Below are 18999 nucleotides of genomic sequence, written 5' to 3' on the forward strand. Positions count from 1 at the left end.
CAAACCCTTTCCTGTGTTGTACTGATAAGTAGGGAGAAGAGAGCCTGGGCAGATGTTTTTCTCCCGTGCACTGTCTATTAGTATGACTGGAGTCCTCAAGAGACCACTTAGAATAGGATCCAGATTTCCCTAGGTGATGTGATCTCTTGGCGCTAACCATGCCCGGATCCTAGAGGGTAGGCTGAAATGTGTATCATACCCTTCCCTCTTACCTCTCTTAAAATGATCAGTAAATGTAACTGGGAATGCATTCCCCTTAGCTGCTTAGTGTGGCAGACCCAAGTTCAAATCCCTGCTCCACATCAGGCAGAGGGGGCAGGACTGAACCTAAGTCTCCACATTCCAGCTGAATGCTCTAACCACAGGTCTAACAGTTATAAGGGAGGCACCCGCCAACCCCCGTTTGTTTGTTTTTTTATTCTAGCCTTTCATTTGTTTTGCTTTTATGTTAAAAAAGTTCCTGACAACAAAACAAATTAGTTCATTTCAGATTCAACAAGATATTTTGTTGAAATTGAAATGAAACCTTTATTGACTTTTTCGATTTACCAACATTTTTCACAATTTTCCAATTGGGGTTGTTGAACCAATTTTTTGAAAGGCCCAGAAAATGGAAAAATCAGTTATTTGCCCAGGTCCAGATGTAATGTTACCAGCTGTAGGATTCTGGGTTCAGTTGAAGAATGGGCACAAGAAATTTGACTGTTAATTTATGACTGATCTTATAGTGCAATAGTCATAAAAATATAGATGCTTTCTGACTCTGCATAGACTAGCACACTGTATGTTTTGGTGATATTGCCATTTCTATGAAGGTTAGGTTCTGTGATGAAGGGGGATAGCAAGCACTGTATTGCGATATGGAATCCTAAATAACAAGTGCAAAAGAGCAGCAAGGAGGGGGAGTATGTGGCCTTTTTACAAAATCTACTGTAAACCTTTTTTATGAAATGCCATTTCCCCCTTTTATGTTTCAAGCGTTCCAGGAGTATGGTCTAAATTTGAGATCAAAATTATATTTACAGACGGTGAAAGTGACTTAATAACAAACAAGGAGGTCATGAAATATCTTAACTGGGAGCTGCAGAAAATAGCAAAGTATCCGATGACTCAGGAGGCAAAAAAGTTATGCTATAGCTAAAACAGGTGTCTTGTCTTTTTATTTCTGATACATAAAAAGAGACTGTTGAGGACATAAGGTATTCTTTTAGGCCTCTGTAGGAACACTTTTATGAGGGGCAGTAGGTCAAGAAAAGCCCAAATTGGTTTCCTGCTTCAGATGGAAACACAGTGTGCTGCTGACACTTTGGTGTACACATAAGCTCTGTACAGATCTTACACCTCATGGTGTTTTCTGCAGGAGGGCAGAATCCCCCCCCCCTTATTTCATTCTTTAGAGACTATAGCAAATTTACTGTAAAATATATTTACTAGAAACACGCTGGGAAGGAAGAAAGGCAAACTTCAGATAAAAGCCAACAATGATTAGGTATGGAATGACTGAAAATGTGAAGAAGCTAAACAGAATGTGGGACAGGTTGTGGCCTGAGACTATTACTGTCTGAAGTAACAGCTTTAGGATAGCATCAGCTGACACCAGTATTGGGGTGCATGGGGTTGTAGTATAAACAAAATCGTTATAGTTTTTTTTTATAAGAAATTCCCATCAATTCAAGTCATGTCATTTCATAATTTTAGAACAAGACAACCAGATCCTGGTGTTGAAACCATTAGTTGTCTTTTTGATGACAGGAATCCAGTATTCATATTTTTAAGGACTGAGGGAAAGAGGTGTCTTGTGAAATGGTACACTTTTTTTCTTTTCTTTTTTTTCAGGCCATTATGTGTGTATGAGAGCTAATGACAACACATTATACAAAAGTGCTTATCTTAACAGCTCCATGTATCACTGCTTTGGCAAGAATTGCCATTTTCAATTTTATTACTCCATGGCAGATAGCAGTGTTCTCAAAGTGGTACTGTATACTAATAAGGTAAGGAGAAACTTTCATTCATTTTCAGACTGTAAAGAAATGAAAGTCCTGCTCTTGTCAGTCAAAAAAACAGGAAGCCTTGTCTAGTAGTATGTGTTCATACCCCACATTTAGGGACAGACTGGGGGCCAGATCCTCAGATGGTGTAAATCACCATAGCTCTGTTGAACTTCATGGAGCTGAACTGATTTAAACCAGGGGAGGACCTGGCCACATGACTTTTAAATTCTAGGACGTACTTTGATGGTCTCAGCCAGAGTTTAGGCTTTCTGGGATTTCCAGGGAGCAGACGACAGCAGCACCTCTGGTGCCCTTTAGAATGATGCAATGTGTGCTTCCCTCCAGGCTGGGCTAGGTCTCTTTTGGGAAAGTGATGCCACCTGCATTGGTAGCTGGAGGCTCAGACTGTGCCTGTCCCCTGTGCAGAGGCAGTAGAAAGCAAAGATTCTTGCATCATACATCCGCACAAAGTTGGGAGCAACTCCTGCACCAACTGGTCACATTTTTTACTTCATTCTATAACACAGTTCCCTTTTTCTTGTGATAAGCAATCACAACAAATAACGCAGGGTGCTAACTTTAATGTCCTGGCTCAGGCTCCTGTACTGTTCTACTTGACCCCACCTCATCTGTAACGAGGACACATTCTGCTGTCGGGATGCCACTGAGAATCCCTAGAAAATCTCTCCCTTGTAATATTCCTGTCAAAGAACTTAATATTGATGAACTGACTCAAGGCATGAGCACTGCAGCTGGTCTCATTAACTCGTGGCTCTCCATATTTTAATGATGGGACTAAAGAAATTAAATTGTTACCTGACACAGCAAGTATCAGAAAGGGGGAGAGCTTTGTCATGCTGCATTCACAAGGCTTACATATGAAATAGCATTGCCCAGTGACGTTGTCTCATGATCTGTAGACCTGACCTGAATATAGTAATGGGTGGCAGGAACTCTTGAATGTTAATCCTAGCTCCCCCCACAAACTCATTATGTAGCCATGGGCAAGGCACTAGATCTTTTCTGTCTCATTTCCTTATCTGTAAAATAGGGATACTAATATTTATCTATCATACGGTGTTGTATCAGGGTACTGCAGTGTAGTGAGTATTCCAGGCCAGGATTTAGGAAGCCCTTACCTGCTAACACTAGATACAGAGTCTGTGTATTCCCATTTATATTAATTCCAACAGCATCCCATCTCCCTGCCATCCATGGAGGTGGATCTATCAACTTCAGTAAATCTTCTCATGTACTTAAAATTATGCACAAGCTTAAGTGTTTTGCTGGATCCAGGCTTGGTTATTTTTAACCAGTTTAATTTTTTCTTTTTTCTCCCTGCTTAAGGGAGAGAATAGGCAAAGGAGGACAGAAAGGTCAGTCTCCAGAACACAGGGAACTTAATCTAATTAATTGATAATAGGCTCATTGATATGCACACTCAAAGATATGACCTACTCTGGTTCCACAATTTATCTTGTCCTTTTGATGGTCTAATTATTGCATTTTTTTTACAGTCAAAATGTATTTACTGTATGTGAGTTGAGTTGGTACTGCCATGAGCTGTTAATCACATTGAAAGACTCTGCATAAAAGCCCCTTCAGCTTGGCAGCTTACTGCCTAATATATAAGGTGGGGGAAACAATCCATATGCAGTGCTATTCAGACACTTAGGCCTGGTCTACACTACAAACTTAGGCTGCGTTAAGTCAATCTAATAATGTATGTGTCTATGCTATCGAGTCTCTTCCACCGACCTAAGTGGCCTGTAAAGTTGACTTCTATACTCCACCTCTGTGATAGGTATAGCACTTGATTCAACATCCACGGGACGACATGGGGATAGTATAAACACTGCGTTGTGTAATTCAAATGAATTGGCCTCCAGGAGTGTCCCACAGTGCTCCACTGTGACTGTTCTAGAAAGCACTTTCAACTCCACTGCATGTCAGCCAGATACGCAGGAAACAGCCACTCCCCTGTTAAAGCCCTGGGAACTTTTGAATCTCCCCACTGCAGTTAGGGAACACCCATCATGGAAAAAACATTCTCTATGTCCTGCACATTGCCCAGAGTCACTACCCTTCTTAGCAGAAGTCTGTTGATGGCCCTGCAAACTTGTATCACAACAGATCGTACAGTAGATTTATTCACTCTGAATTAATTCCTCACTGACAGGTAGCAGTCTGGCATTGCAAGCTTCCACAGAGCTACTGCCACCCGCTTCTCCACTGTCAGAGCAACTCTCACTTTAGTATTGCTGTGCTTCAGGGCTGGGGAAAGCTCTTCACACAGTTCCTGGAAAGTGACCTTATGCATTCAAAAGTTCTGCAGTCACTGCTCGTCATCCCATAGCTGCATAACGATGGGTGCCACTAGTCAGTGCTTGTTTCCTGGGCCCCAAAACAGCGCTCAATCATGTCAAGGTGATGCGTGACTATCATTAGCAACTGTGAATTGCTCCACTCTATGTCTTCCAGCAGGGCTGCTTGCATGGCATCACATTGTTCCGTGTAGTGGCTCCTGTATCGGCTGTGTAAATATTGCAGGATAAGTAGGGCCGGCTCTGGCTTTTTTGCCGCCCTAGGCAAAAAAGCCACCCACCGCCCCAACCCCAGCGCAGCAGGGGAGGGCGCCGAGCCCGGCCGCGGGCCCACAATCCCCGACTGGCCGGAGCGCCGGGGGAAGGGCGGCGAGCCCGCCGCGGCTCCGCTCTCCCCGGCGGCCAGAGCACCGGGAGGAGGGGGGAGAGCCCGGTCCGGGACGCTCCACTCTCCCCGGTGGCCAGAGCGCCGGGAGGAGGGCGGAGAGCCCGGCTGGGGCCCCGCTCTCCCCGACCGGAGCGCTGGGGGAGGGCGGCGAGCCCAGTCGCGGGCCCGCTCTCGGGCCGGAGTGCCCCGCCGCGCCGTCCCCCTCCAGGTGCTGCCCCAAGCACATGCTTGGTGGACTGGTGCCTGGAGCCGGCCCTGAAGATAAGACGCGAGGTGTTTGTAATGCTCACAATAACAGTGTAAAGCTGAGCAGGGTCCATGCTTATTGTGCTATGGTGTCCATGTGGGTAACCCAGGCTTGTGAAAAAGGCTTGGAACATGCTAATGCCATGTTCCCATAACCACCCACAGCAATGTTTTGGTCCCATAAGGCATTGCAAGCCCAACCCAAAATTCCACTCGGCTATGTGCACTGTGGGATAGCTACCCACAGAGCAGTGCTCAGTGCATAGATGCAAGCCCTGCTAGTGAGGATGCACTTTGCCAACACAATGAGTGTAGTGTGGACACGCAAGATCGACTTTCTTAAATCGGAGGCTTGATGTCGACTTATTTGAAGTCGACTTAACTTTGTAGTGTAGACATGGCCTAAGGCTATGTCTGTACTACAGACCTTACAGCAGCACAGCTGCAGCACTGTAAGGCCTTCTGTGTAGCCGCTCTATGCCAGCGGGAAAGCTCTCTCTCACCAGCATAATCAACTCTCCCCCCGAAACGAATGGCGGTAGCTCCCGCAACATTGTGCTATCCACACCAGTGCTTTTGTTGGTGAAACTTATGTCGGTCGGTGTGTGTGTGTGTGTGTGTTTTCACACCCCTGATTGACAAAAGTTTTGCTGACATGAGTGCTAGTGTAGACAAAGCCTAAGCTCTTGATGAAAAAGAGCAAGTCTTCAAAATTGGCCACAAAAAAAATGAGCCACATAAACATCAGGAAATTTGAATGGTTCCACATGTAAAAGCCAGCAAAGCTGTGGAACTGCAGGGCAATGTTCAAAAGGAACTGACAATTAGATGATCTCTTACTAAATTACATTTTTTTATCCCCAGAAGTGAGAGCAGAGTGTTATCCAAGGCTGGATGACTGGAAAAGAGGAAAGATGAAGTTACAAAAGCTCTTAGCTTGCCAACGGAAAATAGAGATTTTCACCTCTGAATCAGTTTCAATATGACCTATATTTAGAGACAGCAAATTGATCCCTTCTGATGACTCTTGGGTGTCTCAGGTGGCTGCTGTGAAATGAGCAGGTCTCAGTCCAGTTCTTAGAGGACAAGTGTATGCCTCATTAAAGCTACCGTCATCCTTGCTAGCCATCTCAGCAGAGGCCCAAGATTGAATGGACACTGCGATTCTCTTATCCTGCAGATCAGGAAACCCGTTCACAGGATGAAGCAGAGAAACTTACATTTCTGTCTGTTGCACATGGAGAAGGACAGAGAAAATATTGTTTAAACCCCTCCCTCCAATGTGCACACACCCATCTCAATGCATTCAGAGATAATACAGTGATAGTACTTGCCACTTGTAGATTGTCTTCCACCTTAAGGCATTTAGAATCATTAATGTTATCGTCAACTCTGTAAAATAGGTGAGCACAATTACCCCACTTTACAGATTGGGAAACAGAGACACGTAGAAACAAAAGCCCCACTCCTGCAAAGGTTTATAAATATGCGTAACTTTAGGCATTGTGTCCCATTGCCTTCAGTTGGACTACTCACTGTGCATAAAGTTAAGTACCTAAGTCTTTGCGGAATTGGAGACTAACTGACTTACTTAAGCTCATGCAGGAAATTTGTGGCAGAGTCTGTCAGTCCTGCCTCCAAATCATGTGCTTTCACTGCAGAAGTTGTATCCTCTAGAAGTAAAACTAGGACAAAGGGGTTGAAGCCTTTTCCCTCTTGAAAATGAAAAGAACTGAGCAGTAACTGATCGTGTTGTGTGCAGATGTGATAGGCTGAACCCCAAAAGAGTGCTTTTTCTTGCAGGTTAATTTTGTTTTTCCGGATATCAGTCTAAGAGACTGAGCCACCAGCTCATCAAAGGCAATACTTTTAAAAAGGTTTTTCATACATATTTTAAATGATTCATAGCTTTTACCTACCACAGAGAAGAGCCCTGGTGAGGAAAGAACAAAAACAGGCTAAAAGAACATTTTATTTTTGGAGTGATTTTGCTTTATTATATGGTTTACAAAGCTGGTGGAGAGAAGGCAGTAAAAGATAACTTAATTCTTAACCTTCCATTAGGTTTATATGAGAAAGCATGTCCTCACCCACATGCACTGAAGTATCTTCAAATGTTCAATAATATTTACAAAAAACTCCCCTGCAGGCATAGTGAAAAATGGTCCCTTAGTCATCATGGGGGGAAACAAGTATTTGTTCCATATTACTCACTGAAATGAAAGTAGCAGGGGGGAAATAAGTGCAGTCACGACAGCTGTGTGTGTGAGTGCACCTGTAGAGAGATGTCAAAAAATGAATTTTTTATTTTATTTTTATAACTGGAGTTCAGTAGGAAATAGTTCAGGGAAAAGATGTGGTTATTTCTGCCGACTGTAAGGATAGCGGCTGAAATGTACTGTACGAAAAAGGAAGACATCCCACAACTCTTGCCCATGTCCACCTATTGGAAGAAAGGAAACTGGACACTCACACCCAGGGTCCCAATATACTTATCTATTTAATATTTATATGTTCAACAATATGTGCTTTATGTAACAGTAATTTTGCTCTCCATCCACTCCTGAGTCACTAAAATAAATCCCATAGATCTCCAAGTGGTCAGATGCTGGAAGAATATGGAGACCAGGCTGGAAGAGTAATGTAAAGCTTACAAATAAAAACACGCAGTCATGTTTCCTCATGGAAAGTGGCGGGGCAGACGGGAAGTTCTGGTTGTGGTATAAAAAGAGCAAGGGGGGGAAAAAGTCCAGATAATTCATAGGGAGATAAATTTTTCTTTGTAACTTCTTATTCTACATCTGACAGGACGAGCAAGTACTGTGGGAAACCAACACATCAACTAACAATGAGTGGGTCAGAGCAGATGTGCAGGTGCCAGCAAGTCTGAAAAAATTAAAGGTATGAATGAAAAAGGCAAGCACTTGCCTTCTGAAAATGCATAATTTTTGTTATTGTTTTTAAAGCTTGGAAACTAAGATAACTTACTAAAATCATGTTTATTCTCAATGGCTCTCTGATTTTAATTGACTGGGTGCAACTTAGGCTCTGGTTATAGTTCAACAGAAAACAATCTAACAAAGCACTTCCTACAGCCAGTAGCTTTAATTACAAATGTGTAAAAGATGTATCCCCATACAGTAGTCAGCTTGGCCCTGATTCTTCTCTCACTTCTTACACCATTTAACACCAATGGAACTCCAGTAATTTCTGTGGAGTTATAGATTCATAGATTCTAGGACTGGAAGGGACCTCGAGAGGTCATCGAGTCCAGTCCCCAGCCCGCATGGCAGGACCAAATACTGTCTAGACCATCCCTGATAGACATTTATCTAACCTACTCTTAAATATCTCCAGAGATGGAGATTCCACAACTTCCCTAGCAATTTATTCCAGTGTTTAATCACCCTGACAGTTAGGAACTTTTTCCTAATGTCCAACCTAGACCTCCCTTGCTGCAGTTTAAACCCATTGCTTCTGGTTCTACCCTTAGAGGCTAAGGTGAACAAGTTTTCTCCCTCCTCCTTATGACACCCTTTTAGATACCTGAAAACTGCTATCATGTCCCCTCTCAGTCTTCTCTTTTCCAAACTAAACAAACCCAATTCTTTCAGCCTTCCTTCATAGGTCATGTTCTCAAAACCTTTAATCATTCTTGTTGCTCTTCTCTGGACCCTTACTCCTGATGAACACTGGTGTCAGTGGGAGGAGATAGCCCCTTTGATTCTTTTGGTTCAAAGAAGAATGCCAATTTTTCCAGTATTTAGTTCTTAAAATCTTCAGTGGATTATTAGGTCTCTCTTCTAATTTTGCTTTAGTAATATTGTATTTGTTCTGGTATTTTATAAGTGAGGTATTTGCAAACCCCATCAATTAAAAAAAAAAAACTTCTGGGGAAAGACAGAATATTTGGTTACTGAAAGGTATCTAAGCAATCAGTTTCCCTAGTCTTTAGGTGTACTAGAATGAATTCTTTTCAGTGAATGAGCAAAGCACAACAAACCCTTTACATTGCATAGATTATGTGCCAAGGAAACTGCAAAGTAACAAAGCTGAATTTAGCTGAATAAAGAACAAGGCTTATGTCCTATGAGTTATTACATAAAAACCAAATAAACAAACCCCCCACATTGAATTTGTACTCACAAGTTAGGAAATGCCAGAATTAAGGTTGGTTGTACAACCTTATTTTGCCCCCCTTATGCATATGCATTATCATAGGTGCCAACTCCATGGGTGCTCCTGGGCTGGGGCACCCATGTAACAAAATTAGAGTGTGCTTAGCACACACTGGCAGCCAAGCTCCCCCCAGTGCCTCCCACCCACCAGCAGCCCTGCTGAGCTGTTCTGCGGCATGCAGGAGGCGCTGGGAGGGAGGGGCAGGAGCAGGGATGGGGTGCGCTCGGGGGAGAGGGCGGGAAGAGATGGGGTGGGGTGGGGGTTAGGAGGAGGAGTTGAGTGGGGGAAGGGCCTGGGTGGAGCGGGGTTTGAGCACTCCCTGCATAGAGAGGAAGTCAGCACCTATGTGCATTATGATCGTCTTTAATTTCATGCTAACATACAATTTTTTCAGCATAGTCCTCTACCTGTGGAGTAACTGGTAGCTCTGAGGCATGGCGGAGCTGCATCTTATCAATGAAACAGTTGTAAAAAAAATTAACACGGGCAATACATTTTTCTCTAGCTACACTCTTGGAAGCAGCTGAGCCTTTAAAATAAAATTCATTTCCAGCATGGGAAATTCATTTCCAGCATGGGAAATTTCAGCCTAAACAGTTTGTTTGGCAAAAATATAAGTAGCTATAATATAAGAGTCTTATAAAGGGCAGCTACCTGCACCATCTATAATAAATCTTTTACATTTTGTGAAAGAAAAATCCCTGTTTTCTTTTGTCAGTTCATATATTTACACACATATTTTAACCAATAACAATTCTCACAGCTTGTGTTTGAAGGAACTATTCAGAGCAGGACAGGGTTTATCTGTCTGGATAACCTCCAGTTCTCAGACTGGGCAACAGAATCACCAGAGCTCTGCTCCCCAGAGGAGTTCACCTGTGCCAATGGCCAGGGTGTTGCCAGTGGATCAGCCTGTGATTACCAGCTGGACTGTTCTGATGGAAGTGATGAAGATCCAACAGCTTGTTGTAAGTGAATTACGTTGTTTTATAAAGAGATGATGCCAAAAAGCACTATGGTATAGAAGGATAACATTTGTATCATAACCAGAGAAGAACTAGATAGAAAACTGATAATAATAGTACAGTACCTTATTTATATAGTAGCTTTCATCCAGAAGGTTTAGGCTTAGGATGATTTACAAGATCGTGTAAACATTTTTATAACTGATCACACCATCTTTCTTTCCACTTCTATCTATCTAGGCCCCAGCAGCAAGATTCAGATCCAGATAATAAACTCTAAATAGTTTGGAGGGGCACAGAGATTTGTCTGATGTTTGTGTTTCAGACTTATCCCCAATTATTTATATATCTATAAGGTATTTTTTTAAAAAATCTGCGTTTAGATTTTGCCCTAATTTCATCTAAAATTTGAATTTTTCTCTAATTTCATCGGTCTGTGACTGAATGAGAGCATGTACGTGTGTGTAATGGGGCAATATAATATTTATATGTACCATCACTTGGAGGCTGCCTTTAATTAGCAACTGCTTCAGTTTGGTAGCGGTATCTTAGCCATGACATTTTTAATTGAAGCTTACTTTGCTTAGTAGCCACAATTCCACCATGCAAGCCACAGGAAAGTACGGTAATTAAATTTTATAGATGATGCTCATATTTCTGAGCCTGCCTTGGTTTAAAGCTGCATATGGAAGTAATTTTAATGGATGCTCTGGCTTCTAAACGAAGATTATATGGCATACTTATATGTGTGTTGGCTACATTTCTAAACTTCCAAATGTTTGAATTTATTCATGCAGATGACAGCTAGGATACTGATAGTTGCATATGTAATGCTGCTTGCAGGTGCAAATCAGAATTTCTGTGCACCTAAAAGTGTAGCCACCTAAAGTTAGGTTGGATTGAGACTGTGGTCAATAAAATTTTCTATTAAAATTATTTGAAAAGAATTAAAAATTATAGATGATTTTCCCCTCTACCTGCCTTGCAGTCTGAATCAATAGCTTTTGATCACTTAAACAAGCATGTACATAAGGAAAGTCGTGCTGCTTTATCTCCAATTTAGAACCCAAGCCAGTGCTTATATCTTTGGCATTTCCCTATTTCAAGCCTTACTAGTTCACTTGTGTTGTTTCAGGCTTAATCTTGCCTTCCTGAGGAGGAGGAACAGGGCCCAATGCAGAGTGCTCTATGCATTGTGAATTCCTCAATGCTTTAAGGATCCATTTTTAATCAGATGGACACTTAATGATAACAAGCAGTTGGTTCATGTAAAGTAACTATATAAGAGAATAATGGTATATTATCTTGGAATCCAATAAAAATGTTTTTGAGGCAAAAATTGTTTATGAAAGTGAATAAAGCCCCGCTCAGTGAGGACTGATTGTTAAGAACATGTATTATATAAATGAAAAAGCAACGGTAACTTGCCACAATTATATATAGTTAATGGTTTTCCTTTCATTGCATTTCATATACACTGTTCATAGCTCCTTCTGATTCTGTGTAAGCTAAAAAGCTCATCTCTGGGCTTGTCTACACATTCAGCTCTGCAGCTTTAGTGAAAATACAACTACGCTGATGGGAGAGCGTCTCCCTGTGGTGTGGTTAATCCACCTCCGTGGGAGGTGGTAGCTATGTCGACGGGAGCTGTCCTATCGATATAGCACTGTCTAGTCTGGGGGTTAGGTTGGTATAATTACATCACTCAGGAGTGTGAATTTTTCACACGCCCCCCCTCTCCCCGAGCGACGTAGTTATACCAATGTAAGTTTGTAGTGTAAGCCTGGCCTCTTTCACCAACAGAGATTGGTCCAGAAAAAGAAGTTATCTCTTCCACCTTGTCTCTCATTTTCAGAGTAGTCATAAAACTGACCTCATCAAGCGCATTTGAGTGCATTACATTTTTACATGAATTTCTAAACAAAATTCCTACTCAGCACAATGGTACATATTTTAGCATCTATTCTTGGACACATTTATTCTCAGTATTTTCCTTCCGATGAAGGCCTCTCATGGGACTCTGCTGGCAGTTCTCCATTCTGAATGAATACAGAGGCAGCCAACTGTTACCTAGTGATTTACAGGATATTTCCTGTTCTTTCAAGATTTCTTTTAATGTAATTGCTTCTTTATAATAGGAGGGGAGGACATAATGTTTTCCTTCATTGAAGCTAACTTGACATAAATGATATTATAAAAATATAAATTATTACTGTATGAAATAGGTAAGTTTTTATTGTACTTCTATACAACTATTAGTTCAGAGGTGCAATACAGTTCTTCATATACCTAAAATGCATTTCTTCTTCTAAACTTCTGAAAAATAAGGGCCTGATCCTGCAAACACTTGTGTATGTGAATAATTTTACTCATGTGAGTAGTCCCATTGAAATCAACCTAATCATGTGAGTAAGTTACTAAGGCACATGTTTGCAGGTTCAGGTTCTACATTTAAAAAATTTCCTCTTTGCATAGGTCCTTTTCAAAACTATTCCTAAATTTCCCATTTCACGATGGGTGCCAATAAATGAATGGATCACAATTCATTCATTCATAAATAAAAAACATGCATTCAGCATTTAGAAAACTAACTTGAAGGATGGGTAACATTATAGTGATATTTTTAAATTTTTGTCCACCTAATATGAAAGATCTTCTGCAAATGCCATACTAGCTAATGAAGCAAACTTTTTTGTATGGAATTCAGATACCACCTTAGGTTAGACTATACTGTTCTATATTATGAACATTACAAACAAGTTAGACTTAGTATTCCTACTACTTGCAGGAACTCGGTAAAGCACCTGTTGACCTGAACAACTACACTGTGACGACATTTCCACATTATGATACTTCTGGAAATGTCACTTATATCCACCAATCAACATTCATAGAGCTACAACATCATTATGAGGAGTAACTTTCTGTAACCATTTCCAAAAATAAACAGCACCTATTGCTGTTTGGAAACTCTGGTGAGAAACCCTTTAAGACCACTCATATTGAGGAGAAGTTTAATTCTTCTGAAGTCACCTGCTCCATCTCTAGATATTAGATGTTGTTAGGCTCAGTGAAGGTGTAAATCATTGAGTAGAAAATACTCTAAAGTCAGGCAATTATTTGGATAATTTTGGAAATATACACATTTTGCTGCAGGATACCAATTTGTATTTGTAAATAGTTGAAAAGTTTTAAAGTTGAAATTTTAAAGATTAACTTTTAAAAGATTAAAGTATATACATATTTATTGTGCTGGGGAGTTTAAAGTGGGTGGATGGTTTTCTTGATCCTGAATATTTATTTTAGTACATGTTTATACCTTCTATGTGAGACACATTAATTTTCAGGGCATGCTAACATCTGTCCATCAGGTCTTAATCTGTGTAATGTTTGTGAAGTGTAGCTCAAGCAGCATACAAGATTTTTTTTTTCATGGATTTCTTCATTGTATATGTAGTGTAACACAAACTTTGTGTTTCAACTGTTTTATAGAATGACTTTTTGAATGCATAGTTGAACAAGGCTTTCATTTATGGAAAAAAATGTTCACAAAGCATTAACTTGTTTTGTGAAGCTCAGAATGTTTGATTGAACATATGTGTAGTGTAGTTGTAGCCTTGTTGGTCCCAGGATATTAGAGAGAAAAGTGGATGAGATAATATTTTTTGTATTAGACCAACTTCTGAGGGTGAGAGAGACAAGCTTTTGAGCAACAGAGAGACACTGTGACCTATATTAAACTATGTATTAAACTTGCCAATGGACCTAAGCAGGGGTGAAAGTAACGTAAAGGACTTAACAGTATGCAGGGCAGCGGGGTTCTGGGCAAGGTGGGGGAGGCGGCTCTGGGCCCCCAGAAGGGGTGGGTCCTCAGGTAGAAGGGCAGGGCCAGATTCCCTCAGCCAGCCCTCCAGCACTGCCTGGCCCGCGCCACCTGGGGCTCCAGCAGCAATTTAAAGGGCCCAGAAGCTCCGGCCCTTTTAAATCGCCAGGCCCTGGGGCAGCTGACCCTTTTCCCCCCGCTGTCAGTGGCTCTGCCGATACAGGGCTTAAATCACTGCCTTGGCAGCGCTTTGATGTTGGCTGTGTACTGGCCCATACCAGCGGCCACTTTCTTACTGGTACACCGTATCAGCCCGTACCACTTTACTTTCATCTCTGGACCTAAGCACACATTAAATAAAAAGGGAGTTAAGATAGAACCTTCTGGAATTCTATCTGAGGTGGTTTTTCTGTCATTCTGTAAAATATTTAGTCAGCATTAGCGCTGTCTTGATTCCCTATAGACTCTTTAAAATGGGACTCTATATCCAGATTTAAAGTCCAAGCAGAAGACAACCAGTGTAGTAGAAAGAAAGAGCTTGAAGCATGGGCCTGGTGCCTGGGGCCTGAACTAAAGTCAGCAAAAGTTATGCTATGAGCAACAGTTGGGCCATGTCAAAAGCAGATGCTTGCCTGCAAGCCAGTGTCCAGTACACAAACTTGGCACCAGTATTGCTAGCATTACTAAAACACACTGAATATGTAAACACATTCCACCAGGCCAGCACAAGAACACCCCAACCTAGCACACGATAAAATGATTTGACAAAAATGATGAATAGTAATATTTTGTCCAAAACCTCAGGAGTGAAAGTACAAAGACAGGTGGTGAATAGGAATGTTTTGTCTGTAACATCAGGAGGAAAGTACAAGGGGAGGTAACAATAATGTCATAAAATGCGTAAGGCAATACGTAAGCTGTTGATCCTAGATTGTTTGTCTATAAATGTTGGAATACCTCGCCTTAACCCTTCTTCCAGCTTAGGGGGCAGTGGAAAGTCCCACCACTGACTGAGCTGCATCCATTGTCATGGGCACATATGTCGTAGTATCCTTGTAGAGTCTGCCGGGTGCTATTACCATACTTTGTTGACAACAAACCTGGCCAGGCGCCTTTGCTACTTAAGTCTTGTGGTCATTGGGCAGGTCGATTGAGGTCTGCTGTGCCAACTATCTGCGCACAGCTGGGGGAGCACACAAAAAACACACACACACAGCCAAACATCTAACAACACCTATGTAAATAAACAGGGATTTTAGGTTTGGACAGGTCTGTCCCTTACAAGAGGAGACTTCTGGCTAATGTATAAAGATTCTAACACTTGGATAATGCTATACAAATAGTAATATCCTTGCACAGTCGCTTACTATGGAAGGTCTTTTTGATTCGTATTGTGTAGCCCATACACTGTGAGCTTGTCCACATGGACATTAGTGCATGGCAAGTCAGGGTGTGAATGTACGGTGCACTAGCCTGCTGTTCACTAAGTTGTCATGTAGACCCTGTTACCACACTCAACTTGTGTAGTGTACTTGAGCTGCTGCTGTTAGCAGTTGGTCCAAGTGCACTATGGTACTCTTAGTGTGTTGTAGCAGGGTCCACATGGCCAATTATTGTGTGGCAAACTAGTATGCTATAGATTTAAACTCCGGCTTGCTGTGCACTAGCTGACTGTGTAGACAAGTCCACAGTTTCTCATGCAGTAGATCTTTGCCAGGGTTTGGAGGAGGAGGGAGTGGGGAGGCAGAGGAAATAGATATTTGTTTAAGTAAAGTAAATCTAAATGCATTCTTCATTTTTTTTCATACTGCCTACATCAAATGGCTGCCTAAGTAAGCATAATGCCTAGGGATCTGGGTATTTAATTAGTACACAGCAAGATAGCTTAAACTGGATAGCAATTTGCATACTCTACTTTAGTGTATTAGCAATTGAAGTCTAATTAACAAGATACCTTGTCAAAAACCTAAGCATTTCTTAATTAGATAAATTCAATAATATAAGTACCATCTTTAACTAATATACTATAGCAAATGGGGATGAGTGTATTAGATTAAAATTAAATGTGCATTGTAGATCTAATTCAGTGGTGCTGATTGAAGGGTTTTGTTTCTTAGCATAGGAGTTATCAGTAGTTGGGAGAGCCTTTGTCTGCGTAGTGTGAGGAATCTTATTGCTGAGTCATGTGAGCAGAGCAGTATTCTATTTTATGTTTGCAAATTGTGAAAAGCAGAGCACTAAATGTAATCTGGAATGATAGTTGCATGATGTAATAAATGCTTTTGGATCTTTGTCACAGCCATGTACAATCCCTTGGTACTTTCCACAACTATGATAAATGCCCTAAAGGATTTAGAAAGGTATAATACATTTCCAGGTTGTTGTTCTGTGCTTGAGAAGAAAACTTTGATAATGTATTATACTAATAAATTATTTAATTTGGCTATAATTCCGGAGATAGTGTCTTCTTTGAGTTAAGTAGAAAATTGAGAGTGCAATGTTGTTATACAGCCAGTGTTGGTCTAATCTGAAGCCATTCAGACAACTTGATTGCAGTTTAATTGCCTTGTATGTTTTGGGTAAAATTTTCTGAAGTGTCTAAGTGATTAAGGAGCCTAAATCCCATTTTCAAAAGTGACTTAAGCACTTAGGCCTTAAGTTCCATTGACTTTCAATGAATCTAAATCATTTAGGCCCATGAACATTTTACCATACATTCTTAATGAGTTTTCTCCTGTAAAAAGTCTTCCTTTTTAGTGATTTCAGGAAGTATTTGTAACTACTTGCAAATGAATAACCTGTTGACAGAACTCCATTAAGATTTCACCATTAAAATCAAGAACTTCTTAATATAGGCTTTTCTTCTTAGAATTACGTGTATCACAACTGAGGATGGACAAACCTGTTTAGCATGTTACATACACTTTTAGAACATTGGTTATTCCCCCTGCCTCCCCCCAGAAAAGTGATTCATATTGCAATAAACATACCATTAGTTCTTTTTTTAAAAAAATAGGGCAGACTAGTTTACACTTGAGGAGAATAAGAGTGACAATTCCAGCATAAAACTGTTATATATGATTTTCCTTATTTTTCTGCTTACAATAGCAAATTATACTACGTGTAACTTTGAGACTGATTTTTGTGGCTGGAAGCCATTAAACACAGAAGATGCTAAGTGGAATATAGTAAAAGGAGAGACTTCCAATGACACAAAACTTCCTAACCGAGACCATACAACCAACAGTGAACACGGTGAGCCTCTCTTGCATAGTTTCCCTTATAAAGCGAATTTTAATGCTCATGAATGATGCCTGACTGACAGCACTGGAGACTAAAAACTACACAATATATGTAACATGGATAGCAACCGTACAAGCTTATTCCCTCTGTCCCCTTAATGTTCCTCAGTTGTGCTCTTCCTGAGAACTCCCCAGAGAAGTCATTGGAGTTTAGTTTCTATGCCTATACCATGATTAATTTCTTTGAGACAGCCAGTGAGGTGCTAATTAATGCTGGTTGTAATGTTGGTTTCGATTTCTTGAGCTCTTGCTCATTGGACAGAGACAGCCAACTTCTTTCACGTATAGTTACAGTAAACCACCATTATATCCAGTATTCAGACAGAGCCTATTATTTTAGTTATTTCTCAAGTAAATTTTCCACTGAAGCCAGGACTGAATCCACCGTAAATAATTTAAACAGTTTTCTTTTTCTACAGTACAGGCACACTGATCACTTCTGCTTGGGACAGGCAGAGCATGTGCAGTATCCTTTGCATTGTTGCTCTACCTCAGTCAGTAGCTATCTCATTGTTGTTGTGCAGTGTGTTCAGCAGAGGAAAAGGAATTTAAATAAAGAGGGCCCGTTTGCATTCTTTTGCAAAGTAAAATGCTTTTACAAAGCATTGTGCAATACTGAAAACCTCTTACATAACCTACAGTGTCAAGCGTTCTATGATTGCAGCATTATCAAAATCGAGGATTTATTATGCACTGTCCAGAGGAGAATAGACTAATTCAAAGCCTGACCACCTTTAGGGTGTGCTCCAAGGCCAATTTTGGATAAAGCTTTCCCACTACTATTAAAATGAGTTTTTTAAAAATAATATTACATATTAAATACATTAAAACCGTGTTAATATTGCAAAAGTCAAGCAAGCAATAATTAGGAAAAGCCAGAATTTAGGTCGCCTGTGCCACCTTAATTTGACTCCCTTATGTGTATGCATTATGATACAATCTTTAATGACGTGATCCATTATGTTCTTGCCACAGGATCCATGCCTCTTTCAGGGTACAAGGATGGGCAACGCTCACTTAATGAGCAGCTCTTCAATATTTCATTTTATTCCAAACATTCAGTACGTGGCCCCACACATTATTTCCTGCACTCCATTCAAAACCTGCAGAATTAAGAGGCACAACATAGAACTTACAGCCCAAGAAAAGGATGCTGAGGAGTTTTGAAGCCACCTTTGTGCACTCCTAATCCTGGGGGGCTGGAGGAGTCCCAGGCATAACCTGGTCAGTCTTGGGATCCTGATTAAGTTAAAACAGCCTCCTCAGTCTACCCTATGAGTTGCAGAGCTGCCCATAATTCCTGCCATGCTGTGGCCCCATCTCAACAGATCCCTCCTAACCTCAGCCCCACCCCGACACTCCTTAAGGCTGTCCCTCACCATGCCTGCATGGGGGAGCCTCCCCTGGTTAGATATGAGGATTTTAGGGCCCCTTTACACTACTTTGACCCTTTTAAACAGTGTAAAGGGCTGGAGTGGGGAGGGGTGAGGATCTCGCTGGTAGTTCTCCATATTTCTTCAGTTCAGCAGGGCAGATTCACTCCTGATTTATGCTCGCTCCTGTCAGCATTTAGCAGGAGGTAGGGTGCCTCTGGTTGCAATAATTCTGCCAGCAGGAAGTTATAGAAGTGTGATATGGCCACAATTTCCTTCTGCTGGGGGAGGGGAGCAGCACAGCTAGACCAGTGAGTAATGCTGGCTCAGGATAGGATATGTCCTCCACAACCTCTGCTGACAGGGCTACTCTGGAGCCTCACCTACAGACTGAAGCTGTGTCCC

General features: G+C 41.2%; 1 protein-coding gene across 1 annotated transcript in view; it reads left to right on the forward strand.

Moving 5' to 3' along the window:
* MALRD1 (MAM and LDL receptor class A domain containing 1) overlaps positions 1–18999 on the forward strand; it is a 435909-nt gene that overhangs the window by 30264 nt on the left and 386646 nt on the right. The window contains exons 7-10 of the mRNA XM_054017027.1: positions 1837–1994; positions 7761–7853; positions 9895–10099; positions 17028–17174. Coding sequence (XP_053873002.1) covers positions 1837–1994; positions 7761–7853; positions 9895–10099; positions 17028–17174 — 603 coding nt within the window. The remainder of the gene's footprint in view (positions 1–1836; positions 1995–7760; positions 7854–9894; positions 10100–17027; positions 17175–18999) is intronic.

The sequence above is a fragment of the Malaclemys terrapin genome, chromosome 2 (genome assembly GCF_027887155.1).
Source record: "Malaclemys terrapin pileata isolate rMalTer1 chromosome 2, rMalTer1.hap1, whole genome shotgun sequence".
Taxonomy (NCBI): domain Eukaryota; kingdom Metazoa; phylum Chordata; order Testudines; family Emydidae; genus Malaclemys; species Malaclemys terrapin.